The sequence below is a fragment of the Telmatherina bonti genome, assembly GCF_933228915.1.
Source record: "Telmatherina bonti genome assembly, chromosome: 17".
Classification (NCBI taxonomy): Eukaryota; Metazoa; Chordata; class Actinopteri; order Atheriniformes; family Telmatherinidae; genus Telmatherina; species Telmatherina bonti.
The window spans coordinates 21,513,029-21,529,509 of NC_136615.1; the positions used below are offsets into that span (position 1 = coordinate 21,513,029).

The 16,481-nt window shown below is 41.3% G+C and overlaps 1 protein-coding gene across 2 annotated transcripts in view; it reads left to right on the plus strand.

The window, feature by feature from the left end:
* rabgap1 (RAB GTPase activating protein 1) overlaps nt 1–16,481 on the plus strand; it is a 76,153-nt gene that overhangs the window by 13,013 nt on the left and 46,659 nt on the right. For both annotated transcript variants that reach the window (XM_079256567.1, XM_079256568.1), the window contains 9 exons: nt 1,139–1,406; nt 1,742–1,955; nt 2,113–2,287; nt 9,766–9,926; nt 11,346–11,456; nt 12,495–12,561; nt 12,638–12,740; nt 13,030–13,199; nt 15,466–15,634. In XM_079256567.1, the coding sequence (XP_079112693.1) occupies nt 1,139–1,406; nt 1,742–1,955; nt 2,113–2,287; nt 9,766–9,926; nt 11,346–11,456; nt 12,495–12,561; nt 12,638–12,740; nt 13,030–13,199; nt 15,466–15,634 (1,438 nt within the window). The remainder of the gene's footprint in view (nt 1–1,138; nt 1,407–1,741; nt 1,956–2,112; nt 2,288–9,765; nt 9,927–11,345; nt 11,457–12,494; nt 12,562–12,637; nt 12,741–13,029; nt 13,200–15,465; nt 15,635–16,481) is intronic.

The following is a 16,481-nucleotide window of genomic DNA, read 5'->3' on the forward strand; positions in this document are numbered from 1 at the left end:
TCTTCTCTTGCTATCTTTCCTTCCTCTCTCTTCCTTCAGTGATGTCCTCTTGCTGTTGTACAAATTTAACTTCTTTGTCTCTGTGATGTGATTCAGTGGTGATTCTGTCTGTAATTGATTCTGCTTCCTGTATCTTTGCCATCCTTTGAGTGATGGCATTTTGAAGATGACAGAAGTAGTCTTTAGCCTATAGTTATATCCAGGCTTGTAGCACTAACTGCAAATCAGAAGGATCGCTGCAGCTGAGAGCAATGACAGCTTTCTGAACCTTTAGTTGCTTTCACAGAGTAAGCTGTCCTTGTAGTATCCATCCTGCAGCAGATATGCTTTAGTCCAACAGCACTTTGCAGGAGCTTGTTATTACACAGAGGCCTTACTTGGAAAAATTTACCAACATTTTTTCCAATTAGAATAACAACAATGATCTTCTATTGGTCAGTACAACTGCGCCCAAACTGTCAGTCTGATATCAAGATATGCACAAAGAGGAGGAATAAGGCCTTGGGGAGGAGAAAAGGGGTTTGCCTCATTCAGTGACTTTTTGTGGTCTTTCCAACCCAAAAGTTGCACTTTGTTGTTTATTTTACCTATCTGAGATCTTCCTGATGAACCATGTCAACATGGCTCTTCTAATATTTGGATACTGATACTTGATGTTGATACTAACCTATAATAACCTTTCATGTGTATCTATTTTATGTAAGAGATACAGTTGTTGTATACGCATTTAAAATGAAAGCTTTGATAGATTTTTTTGTTTTTAATTACAGCAAAATTAAAAAAAAACAACAACCAAACCTCAAGTTTGAAAGCCTTATTTAAATGAAACTTGAGGTTGTATGGGTTAAGCTGATTCACCTACTAATCACTAAAATTGTATGAAATGTGAATAAAATATATGTCTCTGAGCCAGTGCTGAACAAAGCTTCTTTTTAACACACGCCAATCACTCTGTCTGGACTGTGATCAGATTTGGAAATCAGGCAGATCCACCGCACATTTCTATAAAACTGTTCAACTCCAGTGGTTTTAGGCGTATAAATGAGCTCAAATTTGATATGGTGATTACTACGCTGACTCTGTTACTTTAACTCAGTTTGGTGCTTCCCTTTGTTGTGTGCTTGTTTGTGTGTATTAGATTGTGGGCAATGGCAGTGAGCAGCAGCTCCAAAGGGAGTTAGAAGATGTCCTCATGGACCCATCAGTTTCGTACACTGGACCTGGATCGGAAACAGGAATGGACAGTCTTGGTGGTGGTGGTGGTGGTGATCACGGCCCTTTTCCTGATACAGCATCACCTGTACCACCAGGCTCTGACCCTCTGAGCGCAACACTCCCCAAGTTGGAGATGGTGCTTCCTGTTCAGACGGCCCAGGAGAGTGAGCTAAATGAGAGGTCTTACAGAGGTGAGTCATAATGCGACTGCTTTAAACGTCTCCTAAGAGCAACACATTGACTCTTCCCTTCAGATTTATAGATTTTTAAGTGATTAACAATAATATATCTTGTGACAGAGTTCTGTAACCCCTGTATTACCATCTTATCTCAATTGTGCAATTTTTTCTTAATTTCTATGGCTTTCCGCCCCACTTACCCCTTCAGCACCCCTCCTGAGTTTTTTCTTTTAATTTCCTCTTCCTTACAATCTCTCTCCTCTTGCAGCTCAACCTGTTTTTGGATGAGAGTGTTCAGTTATTAGGCGGTAGCTATGTATTAACCTGTTTTTCCCCCCACTCTGCAGCAGATGAATCGTCATCAGAAGGCAGCCCAGTCAGTCCAATTCCAGATGAAGACAGCGTCGTGTTCAGCCAGCTGACATATCTAGGGTGTGCCTCGGTCAATGCTCCCAGAAGTGAGGTAGAAGCCCTTCGTATGATGAGTATTCTCAGAGGGCAGTGCCAACTCCCCTTGGACGTCACATTGTCTGTGCCAGGCGTATCTGAAGGCACTGTCAGGTAGTTAAAACATATGAATGGTAATTTTCTAGATTATCACTTTGGGTTTTCATTCTGTATTTCAAGATTAGGTAAAGGAACTCAGTGCTAACATGTCATAAACACTGAATGACCTAATAGTGAGATGTCACAAAGGATTTTATTGATATTTTAACAGGTTGCTGGATCCCCACAACAACACAGAGATTGCCAATTACCCGATCTATAAGATTCTCTTCTGTGTTCGAGGCCATGATGGCACACCAGAGAGCGACTGCTTTGCCTTCACTGAGAGCCACTACAACGCTGAGATCTTCAGGATCCACGTGTTCCGCTGCCAAATTCAAGAGGCGGTGAGCGCTTTATTATCATGATTGCTTTTGGCTGACTCGGAATATATATTGAGCGGTCTTCCATGCCCAGGTCATAAAATGTTCTCATGGTGCACAAAAGGCTTTTGTGTGGAGGTAATTTGTTGTTCATTTCAGCTGAAATGATCAAACTTCATCCAAAGATGCGTGACTATTTAAATGCAAAGTCTCATATAAAGAAAACAGTCTGCAAGCAGTGACAAGGTGTCATTGTGCGAGTTTCTGCTTACTAGGATATTATGTCACCCCTTGCTGCCTGCACTGCAGTTAACATGTACATCATATTTACAACCCCCTGAAGTTATCCTCTAAGGAGAGAGATTGTCATTGTGAGAACAGTAAAGGTTCAGCAGAAATATAAAAAGTGGCAAGAGGGGATTCACAATAGAAAGTGGGTTAGAGTACGGCTGCTGTGTTCAGTGACCTGATTTTCCTTCATGGAGTCACTCGGTGTAACAAAGAACCCTCAGCCAGATGCTACTTTATTAGTCGTACTTCTCCCAGACACCCATCCATTACACACACACTCAACCCAAAACATTAAAACAAACAAGCTCGCTAAAAGACTAAGAGTTTCACACAGAGATAATACTCAGTTGTAATTTCCCACTTTGCTTTGCAATTAGACATCTTTCTTCTCTTCCTCACTCTTCATCCTACACCCACACTTTTTCTTCCTTCTAGTCCCCCAGCAACAAACTCGTCTGCTGCGTCTCCATTGTTTTCTTTGGGGTCTCTGTTCGGCAGCAGTGAGTCAGCCTATTGGTTGGCTCTTCCTTCAGGAAAAAAGATGTTCTGGTCACATGCCCCTCATCAGCCTGCACTTTTCAGTAAACCATTTCTAAGAGCCTTCAAACGAGTACTTTTTTTCACAACAGTTCTTGGCATTTTTTTCTTTATTTGTGAATCTGTTCTTGGCTACTGATGATTTTGACGAATCAACGACTTTTAGACATTTTACTTATCAACAGAAGACTTTAACTATAGCTCAAAATAACATCTTCTTAAGATCAAATGATAAATATAATGTGAAGTAGAATTATATAACTCATTGATCTGCTTTTAGCAGGTTTATTTCTTTAAACATCTGCTCTTGTCTGCTTTTTTGTAGTTGTGCATTTTGAAAAGATTTTCTCTGGTTGTAGTTGAGGCCTTCAGTCGTCTCTCCTTTTATGCAAGTCCTCCTTATCAGGCCACACGGCTTGTTTGTTGCCGTTGCATGTTGTTTCATGTTTCAAAGCCTTGCTGTGTTTTATAGCCTTCATTTCTTTTTTTTTTTTTTTTTTATTTATTTATTTTTTAACGTAAACTTGCTGCTTCTGTCCAGAAATGTATATCTAGCAGATTTGTTTTATGTAAGCGATTTGCCGTCTAAGAAATTGAATTACAGTTTCGGAGTCAAACACAAATTAGACACTGAAAGGTCTCAATGGTTTTTGCCGTGACATCAATTAAAAATGTCAGGCTTCATGTTAGTATGGACAAAAGCTGCCAAGTAAGGAAAAAAATTAAATTATCCCTGCCATGAATCAATAAAATACAACAGGAGGCCTAATTTGATCCAAATGAAAGGTTGCTGCTTTTATTTAAAGGCCAAGTTCAATTTAAGACTTATATAATTAATTCCAGTATAATTTGAGGGTTGAATATTTTCTGTCTAGGTTTAGGACGTTTATCCAGTAACGTTAGCTGAGGTGAAAGTGGTAAAACTAATGCAAAAAAGCTACGAAGCAGAATTGACTAAACTTGAACAAGAGAACACACACAGAGGGAAACTTCTCCACTGCAGATCAGGATCAGACCGTGGACGAGTGTTAAAAATGTTTTCATGATTTGGCATAAAGAATTCTGAAGTGACCAGAAGCAGGGTATGATCAGATCTTTATGATTAGAAAAAAAGGATGAAACAGCTTGTTTCCTGTAGCAAAATGTTATACAAGTGCCTTTTCTTTTTTCTGTCAACTGTTTTGTAAGTGATCTCATTTTAATGGGAAGAGCTCATGGAGAAATGCCCCATATCGAGCCAGTGGACAGTATTTCAGACCTCATATTTCGGAAATCCAACCACACATATGTTGGAATAACTCCATCAAGATATGTACACACATACACACACACTCACTCACATGTGCACTTAAAAAAAAAAAAGAAAAAGGAAACATTTGGAAACACTGAACACTGGAAAGGTTTTCTTTTTACACTGATTGAAGCTCAAAACAACACTTGTATTGTGTTGAATGTAATTATTCCATCAGTACTGGGAGTGCACCCCCCCATCTCACTTTACTTTTGCCTCAACCTTCACATCCATCCCCTTGTGGTGGCTGAAAAAATAAGCCCTGAGCCATATCCTGACGGCCTTCCACTTTACCAGGAATATAACAAAGACTTTGTGTAGCGGAGATTGGACTCTGCTTTACAAAACAGCCTTTTCCCCACACCGTCCCTCAGTCACTATCCCCCAAAGTTTTTACAGATTTAAAAACAGTGTTGGGAGCCTTTAGTTTAGAGATAGCTTTCCTATTCTAACACATGTCTGTTTAAATAATAAACTTTTCAAAAGTTTTTTTCTAAATGTAAAGCTTGAAAATCTTTTTTAGTGGAAAAACATATTTGTAATAAATGATCGCCATCTAGTTTTTTTTATTTTTTTCCATACTTGGCAGTCTGTGGTCATTCCTCCAGCTTTGTTACTCTTTGGGATTTAGAGAATTAACAGAAATCTCTCCACAGGTTTTGCTAAGACTGAGTTGTCTTTGTTTAATCTTAATGGGGAAATGGGGGTACATCATGCTGTGTTGTATTTTAGGATGATAGTGCCAGCTTGTAAGGAATGCCCTACCATTACTTTTATTTATAACAGTGGTTGCCTGGTTAGATTTAGTTCTGTTGGGCTAAAAGAGTCCAAATCTAGTGAAGAAAAGAGAGTATGAGAGAGGTGGTCGTTTCTGGGAGCTACTGAATCACACCGCTGAATGCAAAATCTGTTTATTTTTCAGTTTGTGTTGTTTAAAATCTGCTCTCCTGCAAAGACAGACCCTATTTTTTTTGTGTAGTTTATTAAAATAAATAAATTGTAATGCTTACAATTTGAGTATTTCATATGTAGCTGGTTTTATGATTCATAATATTGATCATGAAAATGTCTTTATTATTGAAACTCATTCAAAAGTGTTGCAAAAATATATTAGAAAAGTGCTGAAATATCATTTTAAAAGCAAAAAGTTGTAATTCAACGTGTCTCCATACTAATGATAGCTTCAGACTCAGTCAGATCCCAGTATAGGAACTATTTGTCACACAGTTTCAAAAGCAAATATGAGGGAAATATAGGAAGGTTTGCAGACAATGTTGGCTATAACGAAAGAAATTGTGTTTTGTTGCAGTTTCAGTACCATTCATATAAATCTAACCTCGTCTCCCTATAGATTAAAGTTGATAATTTAGTGATAGCTTTGCTTGGTGTCTGTGATGTAGTTTGATAACCCAAATTTTATGTCAGCAAAATGTTTTTTTTTTTGTTTTTTTTTTTTACCAAAATGGATTCTGTTTCCAGTTTGTAACGAACCTGTTGAGGTGACCATGTTTTTTAAAAAGTGAATTTCATCTTTGTATTGAAAAGAATAAGTAGAGATACAAATCATGAGGTGGTCAGAGGGAAAATGTTTAACAAAATAGCTCATGTAATAAACACTTCATCCATCCATCCATCCATCCATCTTCTGCCGCTTATCCGGGGTCGGGTCACGGGGGCAGCAGCCTAAGCAGGGAAGCCCAGACTTCCCTCTCCCCAGCCACATTTGCCAACTCTGCGGGGGGGATCCCGAGGCGTTCCCAGGCCAGCCAAGAGATGTAATCCCTCCAGCGTGTCCTGGGTCTTCCCCGGGGTCTCCTCCCCGAGGGACATGCCTGGAACACCTCACCAGGGAGGCGTCCAGGAGGCATCCTGACCAGATGCCCGAGCCACCTCAACTGGTTCCTCTCGATGCGAAGGAGCAGCGGCTCTACTCTGAGCCCCTCCCGGATGACTGAGCTCCTCACCCTATCTCTAAGGGAGAGCCCGGCCACCCTGCGGAGGAAACTCATTTCAGCCACCTGTATACGAGATCTCGTTCTTTCGGTCACGACCCACAGCTCATGACCATAGGTGAGGGTAGGAACGTAGATCGACTGATAAATCGAGAGCTTCGCCTTCTGGCTCAGCTCCTTCTTCACCACGACAGACCGGCGCAGAGCCCGCATTACTGCAGACGCCGCACTGATCCGTCTGTCGATCTCACGCTCCATCCTTCCCTCACTCGTGAACAAGACCCCGAGATATTTAAACTCCTCCACTTGAGGCAGGACCTGACTCCCGACCCGGAGAGGGCAATCCACCCTATTCCGGCTGAGGACCATGGTCTCAGATTTTGAGGTGCTGATTCTCATCCCAGCCGCTTCACACTCGGCCGCGAATCGCTCAAGCGAGAGCTGGAGATCACGACCAGATGAAGCCAACAGGACCACGTCATCAGCAAAAAGCAGGGACCCAATCCTGAGGCCACCAAGTCGGATCCCATCAACCCCTCGGCTGCGCCTAGAAATTCTGTCCATATAAGTTATGAACAGAATCGGTGATAAAGGGCAGCCTTGGCGGAGTCCAACCCTCACCGGAAACGAATCTGACTTACTACCGGCAATGCGGACCAAGCTCTGACACCTGTCGTACAGGGACCGGACAGCTCGTACAAGGGGGTCCGGTACCCCATACTCCCGGAGTACCCCCCACAGGAGCCCCCGGGGGACACGGTCGAATGCCTTCTCCAGGTCCACAAAGCACATGTAGACTGGTTGGGCAAACTCCCATGCCCCCTCCAGGACCCCAGAGAGGGTATAGAGCTGGTCCACTGTTCCGCGACCAGGACGAAAACCACACTGCTCCTCCTCAATCCGGGATTCGACTATCCGGCGGACCCTCCTCTCCAGGACCCCTGAATAGACCTTACCAGGGAGGCTGAGGAGTGTGATTCCCCTGTAATTGGAACACACCCTCCGGTCCCCCTTCTTAAAAAGGGGGACCACCACCCCAGTCTGCCAATCCAGCGGTACTGCCCCCGATGTCCACGCGATGCTGCAGAGGCGTGTCAGCCAGGACAGCCCCATAGCATCCAGAGCCTTAAGGAACTCCGGGCGGATCTCATCCACCCCCGGGGCCTTGCCGCCAAGGAGCTTTTTGACCACCTCAGCGACTTCAGCCCCAGAGATAGGAGAGTCCACCCCTGAGTCCACCAGCTCTGCTCCCTCATGGGAAGACGTGTTGGTAGGATTGAGGAGGTCTTCGAAGTATTCCCTCCATCGACCCACAACGTCCCGAGTTGAGGTCAGCAGCACCCCATCTCCACTGTACACAGTATTGATGGAGCACTGCTTCCCCCTCCTGAGCCGCTGGATGGTGGACCAGAATCTCCTCGAAGCCGTCCGGAAGTCTTTCTCCATGGCCTCGCCGAACTCCTCCCATGCCCGAGTTTTTGCCTCGGCAACGGCCGAAGCCGCATGCCGCTTAGCCCGTCGGTACCCATCAGCTGCCTCCAGAGTCCCACAGGCCAAGAAGGCCCGATAGGACTCCTTCTTCAGCTTGACGGCATCCCTCACTGCTGGTGTCCACCAACGAGTCCTGGGATTACCGCCACGACAGGCACCAACGACCTTGCAGCCACAGCTCCGGCTGGCCGCCTCAGCAATAGAGGCACGGAACACAGCCCATTCGGACTCAATGTCCCCCGCCTCACCCGGGACATGTTCGAAGCTCTGCTGAAGGTGGGAGTTGAAGCTCGCTCTGACAGGGGACTCAGCCAGATGTTCCCAGCAGACCCTCACAACACGTTTGGGCCTGCCAGCTCTGACCGGCTTCCTCCCCCACCATCTGAGCCAACTCACCACCAGGTGGTGATCAGTTGACAGCTCCGCCCCCCTCTTCACCCGAGTGTCCAAGGCATGTGGCCGCAGGTCCGACGATACGACTACAAAGTCGATCATTGAACTGCGGCCCAGGGAATCCTGATGCCAGGTGTACATATGGACACTCTTATGCTGGAACATGGTGTTCGTTATAGACAATCCATGACGAGCACAGAAGTCCAATAACAAAACACCATTTGGGTTCAGAGGGGGGGGGGGGCATGCCTCCCAATCACTCCCCTCCAGGTCTCACTGTCATTGCCCACGTGAGCATTGAAGTCCCCCCGCAAGAACAATGGAGTCCCCAGAAGGAGCACCCTCCAGCACTCCCTCCAAGGACTCCAGAAAGGGTGGGTACTCTGAACTGCTGTTCGGTGCATGAGCACAGACAACAGTCAGGACCCGTCCCCCCACCCGGAGGCGGAGGGAAACTACCCTTTCATCCACCGGGGTAAACCCCAACGTGCAGGCACCAAGCTGGGGGCTGATGAGAATGCCCACACCTGCTTGGCGCCTCTCACCATGAGCAACTCCAGAGTGGAAGAAAGTCCAGCCCCTCTCGAGGGTACTGGTTCCAGAGCCCAAGCCATGCGTCGAGGTGAGTCCGACTATATCTAGTCGGAACCGCTCAACCTCGCGCACAAGCTCAGGCTCCTTCCCCACCAGAGAGGTGACGTTCCACGTCCCTAGAGCCAGCTTCTGCAGCCGGGGATCGGACCGCCAGGGTCCCCGCCCCTTGCTGCCGCCCAGCTCACATTGCACCCGACCGCTACGGCTCCTCCCGCAGATGGTGAGCCCACGGGAGGTGGGGCCCATGTAACCCTTTCGGGCTGAGCCCGACCGGGCCCCATGGGCGAAGGCCCGGCCACCAGACGCTTGCTGTCGTACCCCGCCTCCCGGCCTGGCTCCAGAGGGGGGGTCCCGGTAACCCGCGTCCAGGCAAGGGAACATTCATGCCCAGGTTGGTCGTCATCATAGGGGTCTATGAGCCGTGCTTGGTCTGGTCCCTCCCCTAGACACCTGTTTGCCATGGGTGACCCTACCAGGGGCATAAAGCCCCCGACAACATAGCTGCTAGGATCTTCGGGATGCACAAACCCCTCCACCACGATAAGGTGACGGCTCAGGGAGAGGTGACGGCTCAGTGAAACACTTCATTATTTTTAATATTGTCTGACAGATAACCTTTGCTGAAAAAGGTTCTTGTATTCAAACAGACAAACGCACTGCTTTAACAAGCATCTTTTTTTATTTATGAAGCCTCATTCTTTTAGAGGAGCATCTTAGGCAAAATGAACTGAAAGTCTCATGATAGCTTACATAAGCTGTGTGTCTCTTTGTCTTTAAGTGTAGCTAATCATCACAGCTCGACAATATTATTATATTCATTTGTTTATTTATTTTTTGCTTTGCCTTTATTTATTTTGCATTTTTATGCACAATTCTGCTGTAACTTTTTCTGCAGTCTGTTCTTTTAATTTTTGATTTCACATTTACTGTGTGTGTTTCTTATCCCCTCTCAGGTGAGTCGGATACTGTACAGCTTTGCCACCGCCTTTCGGCGGTCAGCTAAGAAAGCGCTTCTATCGTCTCAGCAGCCGGCTCCTCTCACCCCTGACAGTGACCTCTTTACATTCACTGTCAGCCTGGAGATCAAGGAGGATGATGGCAAGGGTACTTTTAGGTAGATATCTCTTCAAGCAACATTTTCATTAGTGAGAGTGAAGAAGCCATGTTCCCGCTGTGACATGAAGTATTGCAAATGAGGAATAAATTACCTGCGCTGTCATTGTAGGTTTTCCATTTATCTGATGTAAGCAAAGTGTTTTACAGTTTTGAAAACTATCTTTAGTAATTCAATTCAGACAGTTGTGTTTGTCATGGATTTAGTTTATTTTATTTTAGGTTGGAAAATACATTCGTCATCTTTTAATTGGATTTGCAGTGGCTACAAGTTTCAAAGAAATGACCACCAAATGACCTCAGATTAAGTGTCTAAATTACCTGTGTGATTCACATAAATGCAGCAACATGCCTCTCTAATTTTAAGGACGGCAAATTGTGCATAGTTAACACACTTTTTGGTAATAATGTCACTAAGTTTATAAAAACGATGTAGGTACATTTAAAGGAGTGACGCATTAACTAGACGGTGGTTAAAGATTTATGATGAAAGAATATTTTTGAAGGTACAATTTAGATTGTTGTTTTCACACACTCAACATAAACTAGTGTGTGAAACAACATGGAGCCACATGCAGAATGTGAGTAGATGATTGAAAGCAACTTTTTATGATACCAAACTGATGTTAAACACAGAACTACTCCTCATGTTGCCCCCATTTATAGACCAGTTTCAAGTAGATGGGATGAATGGCTGTTGTTGCTCTCTCACTGGCATGTGCACAAACACAGATTCCTGCATTTATTAGTGAAAGAGATAAGAAAGCAAACCAGAGAGTTCCTGTGTTTACTTTATTCAACACATCTTTCCTGACCTTTTTAAATCTTGTTTCCCCCATAATCCAGAGCGACTTCCGTTTGTTCACAAGCAGCTGTTGACATTCAGCGCATAGAAAAACAAAACAAAAATGCAACTGATTATTTTTAGTCCGCATGCATTTCCTTCTCATTAGCTGTTGGTTGTGGATTTTTGGTCCAATAACAAACTGCTTATGCATGCAAACATGCAGCACGTTTTTTCATATATTTAATTTACATGGTACTAAATGCTCTGTGGAAAATGTAAAGATAGTATAAAAGTTATTGGTAAAATAAATTATGGTGTAAATCTAATGAGAAATGTTTTGATAAAATGCCAGCTTGAAATTCAAACTTGTGTCTAAATGTTTTTCGGTTTCAGTCAAAATGCAATATGTTCCAGTTAGTTATCATTTTTACCAAACTGTTCAGTGTGGGGGGGGGAGATTATTATTATTTTTATTTTTATTTTTTTTAATAGAAAGTAAAATAGTCACTGCATGTTCCCAATCTTCCAGTTTCCAATATAAAGTTCCATGTTTAGAGTAACCCTGTGGAATCTTAACATTTTTATACAACCTCTCCCTTCAAGATAACATTTCTGTCCCGTATTAATTTTCAGTGCTGTAGCAAAAGACAAGGACAAACAGAGCTTCAAGCTGCGTGCTGGACTGGACAAGAAAATTGTCATTTATGTTCAGCAGACTTCCAATAAAGAGCTGGCAATTGAGAGGTGAAGTAGAACACAAACACACAGTGCATCTTAACTATATACACATTGGTAACTTATGCTGGTGTTGCTGGGCTACTGTCACCATTCTCCATTCATTTATCTCTGGTAACAAACATATATAGCAGTACGTGCTGCTCTGGCATGTTTCTAACTGGGGGGGTGAATGCTGCCTGCACAGTCAGTAAAGCTGTGATTTCTAGTTACTGATATATATCTTTCCAGTTTTTGAATTTTTTTTGCAAGATATATTCATCATGTAATCAACACTGTTTAGAAATAATTTCCTGACTGATTTGATTTAATGCAGCCTAAACATAAGAAATGGATCTAAATAGAACAAAAGCTGGTTAAACAATCCATGTAAGTATTTAAAACAAGGTCAGAGTTTCATGCATTTTTTGCCCTAGATATGTCTTGGAGGAATAAAATATTAAGGAAGATAATTTCAGCATTATTCAGAGAGACAGACTCTCTTCTGTTCACTACAGGTAACATTTGTCTGTTTAAGCCTCAGCCAGACATTCATAGGACAGGAGGTACTTGGCTGAAATTGATAAACACAGATCTGAAAAGCTTTACACTGTGTCACCATGTCAGGGTTAAGGTGTTCTGAGACACTTGTAAGGTAGTCCATCCCAAAAGCCGCTCATTTTCCATGCTTTAATAAATCTCTTGAATTTAAACATTCCATGCAAACATCCAGTTTCGCCTTAAGCTGTTATAGTTACATGATCCCAGAGAAGGTGAGGATTGAAGCAATGTGTTCTGTATTCTCCATGCTCTGGACTGTGTCAGACGATCAGGTCAGGAGCATATTTCCAGTAATTTATGTGATGTTTGAAAACTGGCTGTTCTCTATAGAGACCCATTTATTGCATAATATCTGGGTTCCCCCTGTGATCAGTTCTTTTCTCCTTAATTTTTTTTATGTAACTTTATTTGTGTCATATTTGTCTCTTACTTTCATCCCTGTGTGTATTCATACACACACAAACACACACACACAGACACTGTATGTGTACTATATGTGTTTTTCAGGTGTTTTGGACTCCTGCTTAGTCCAGGGAAAAATGTGAAGAACAGCGACATGCACCTTTTAGACCTGGTGGGTGACTTTGTTAATGTCTGTGTGGTGTTATTTGTGTGCGCTTGCCAACTTCCTCCACCTTGTGCCCAATCAGGAGTCAATGGGAAAGAGCTCAGACGGGAAGTCTTACATCATTACAGGAAGTTGGAACCCCAACACGCCTCAGTTCCAGGCTGTGAACGAGGAAACGCCCAAAGGTAAGAGCCAGAAATTTCTCCAAGGTTTAGATAAGACAGAATTATCCAAAACTTTAATTTTATTTGTGGTTTATAGTTGTGAGTTAGTTGGTTGTTGATCCACTCATGGATCAGTATACAACAGATGTCTTAAAGTCTGATAAGTGTAGAAGTTCAACTGTGAATATGACGTTTTGTAAGTCAGAACAGAAGCTTTACTTCAGTAATGGCTGTGATGTATCTTCATTATCTTACTAATGAATTACTGGATGTGATTGGTTTTCTTGTTTGTTTTTTTTTTTCTCTCTAGATAAATTCATGTACATGACAACAGCGGTGGACCTTGTGATCACAGAGGTGGAGGAGCCGGTTCGTTTCCTCCTCGAGACAAGGGTCAGAGTGTGTTCTCCAAATGACAGGCTGTTCTGGCCCTTCAGCAAACGCAGCTACACGGAAACCTTCTACCTTAAACTAAGACAGGTTTGTGTTTGTAACCAGACATTAGCTGTAATAATGTGGAGCAGCCTGTTTGTTAAAACTGTAGACTTTTGTTATTACTATATATATCAAAGAATGATCCCCACACATGTACCGTGAATTTTGTATTTTCCTTTTTTTTTTTTTTGTATGACATGCAAGACATACTTATCAAGATGATGGTGTATCACTTCTAAAAGAGTGTAACTATAGGTTACATAGCGCTGGAAATAATTAAGTATGTGTATGGTTAATACAAATAGAGCTCTGACTCAAAAACTTCAAGTAAATCAATACTTGGCGCCTGCGATCATTCGATGAGTCATAATCCAGTTAATGCCATGATTATACCATTTAAATTCAGTTGAGTAAAGTTATGTCCCTGATAATAAAGAGTCAAAGGATGACCTTCACAACAGCATCAGAATCAAACAAAAGAGCATTTCTATTCCAGCGTGCCTCAAGCCAAGAAAGTCTTTACACCATTTAAATGACTTACATCTGGCCCACCCACTGGAGACTGAATCAGATACAGCTCTAAAAGCAATGTGCATGCATCTATAGCTGTTTTAAAGGTACACACATGATGACTGTAACGTACAGTGGCGTAGGACAAAATTTGGTCAAATGGTGGGGTCAATCAGAGGCTCACAAACCTGGAACACACTGCCAGCCCATGTCAGGAACTGTGGCACGTATTCAGCCTTTAAAACAGCTCTGAAACACTGGCTGAAAACCAACCAAGCATGCTCACACTAGGTTTTTTTTTTTTTTTTTTTTTTTTCTTTTTTTTTTTTCTTGGGGCCTCTTAAACTCTGTGAGATTTGTCTATTGTTATGATGTAATGTCTGTATTGTTTTTTTGTTTTCTTGTGTTGGGACTACGTGTTATCTGTCCTTTCCTGCCTTAGGACTACGGATGTAAATTAGCTTTGTGCTAACTCCGGCATATTTACATTGAAGCTTTTGCCGATGTGTTGATGAATATGCATTGTCCTAATTTAAATTTAAAAAAAAAAAAAAAAATATATATATATATATATACATATGTATACATATATATATATATATATATATATATATATATATATATATATATATATATATATATATATATATATATATATATATATATATATATATATATATATATATATACATATGTATACATATATATATATATATATATATATACATATGTATACATATGTATACATATATATATACATATGTATACATATGTATACATATATATATATATATATATACATATGTATACATATATATATATATATATATATATATATATATATATACATATGTATACATATATATATATACATATATATATATATATATATATATATACATATGTATACATATATATATATATATATATATATATACATATGTATACATATATATATATATACATATGTATACATATATATATATATATACATATACATATGTATACATATATATATATATGTATATGTATGTATATGTATACATATGTATATGTATGTATATGTATACATATATATTCTTCTGACCTTTGTAACTTTTGTCAACTTTTAGCTCCTTTAGAAAAAGTTGTTGTGATGTGTCATTTAGTCTAAAAGAACTTGTAATGGAGTGCTAAAATGATATTTAAAAAAAAAAAAAAAATTTAAACAAATACAAAAGCAAACTTTAGTGCCTGAACACGCTGCTCTGAATGGAAAAATTCACAAACTCACAAACTGTATCTGTTTTGAGACAGTGATTTTTATGGGTTTTTTTTTCAGCTGTACATTGGAATTTTTTAATCAAATGTGATAAATGTAAATTATTAAATTTTAAGTCCTACTAACATGAAATAATTTTAATATTCTAAACGATGCAAATTGATCAATTTCTATTTTGCTGTATTAACTATGTGGAGCAGATTTATAAAACAAGCAAACAAACATATTTTCTGTTTAATTATACACGTACTGCTCAGCAGTTTTATCATATGACCTAAAACTTATGATATTGTATTGTTTGTTTATTTTCTTTAAAGCGGATATGAAATCTGAGACTTTGAACATGTAACATGCTCAGCATCAATTATTTTGGTGTTGTTGATCAAACATTACACAAGTGACTCTGGCTTTATGCTTAATATGCCCACTAACCAACTAATCTCGCTCTTTGACAAATTCCTTAAGTGCAATGATCAAACAAGCCCTCCTCTCCACCACATCCCTTCACCCTGTGGTTTATCGGATGTCTTCTCTTGTCAGATGGAGCGGAAGGAACGGAAGAGTCCTGCCTCAGACACACTTTATGAAGTGGTGAGTTTGGAAAGTGAGACTGAGAGAGAAAAAAGGAAAACCACAGCTACTCCCAGCATCCTTCCCACCGGGCATGGCACCATGGCCCCTTCGCCACCTGAGGATGATGAGGAGGAAGGTGATTGGATGCTGCTTCTTCGTCTTTCTCTCTCTCTTTTTTTTTTCGTTTCACAGCCAAGTCACCACAAATGTGATAGTTTAGAAAAGGCACAAAGTGCATAAAAAAGGTACATTTGCCATGAATCAAACTCCTAATAATGTAAAGGTAATTATTCATATGAGCCATACAATGAGCCATACAGTGTAGATGCACGTTATGAATCTGAACTGCACAGAGACACAGAAAAAGTCCCACTACTACAACTAGACAGTAATAGGTTTATTGTTAAATCACGTCAGAGTTGTTTTACAGTTAAATGCAGGACCAAATTCAGCACCCTAAAATGAAAGCGATACCCTTCAGCTGCAGTAAATGACCAAGCGGCAACCTGTGGAGTTAAAAGTGAAGCCTATGCAGAAGTGACAAAAATTGCAGTTCCCACCTCATCCACTAGGGGCTCCAAAACAGAGCAAATCCCCAAAGAGTCCCTTGGTAAAAGGGCCAACTTTACAACAGAAATAAACATGTTTACAGCCTGGTACATTTTAGCCTTACTGGGTCAGGTTTACCTTTATGACAGGTGTGGGGGGGAGTGAATTTTTTCTAGCTTCTCAATTTAAAAGTAATTTAATCTAAAAAAACCCCCTGCATATTTAGGGGTGTGTCCTTTTAATTGACAGGTATCCAATCTCTCACTTCAAGAAGGAGGAATGTAGAACAACCGCGGTTTTTAGCTGGTTAACAGCGTGAGTTAGCTTTAGCCCGCTTACCTCCATTAGCTGGTTAGCTGATGTTAGCTCCAGGTTAGCTCGGTTAGCTCTTAGCTACAGGCAGGTCAGAGATCGCTAGATGCCAATCATCCACA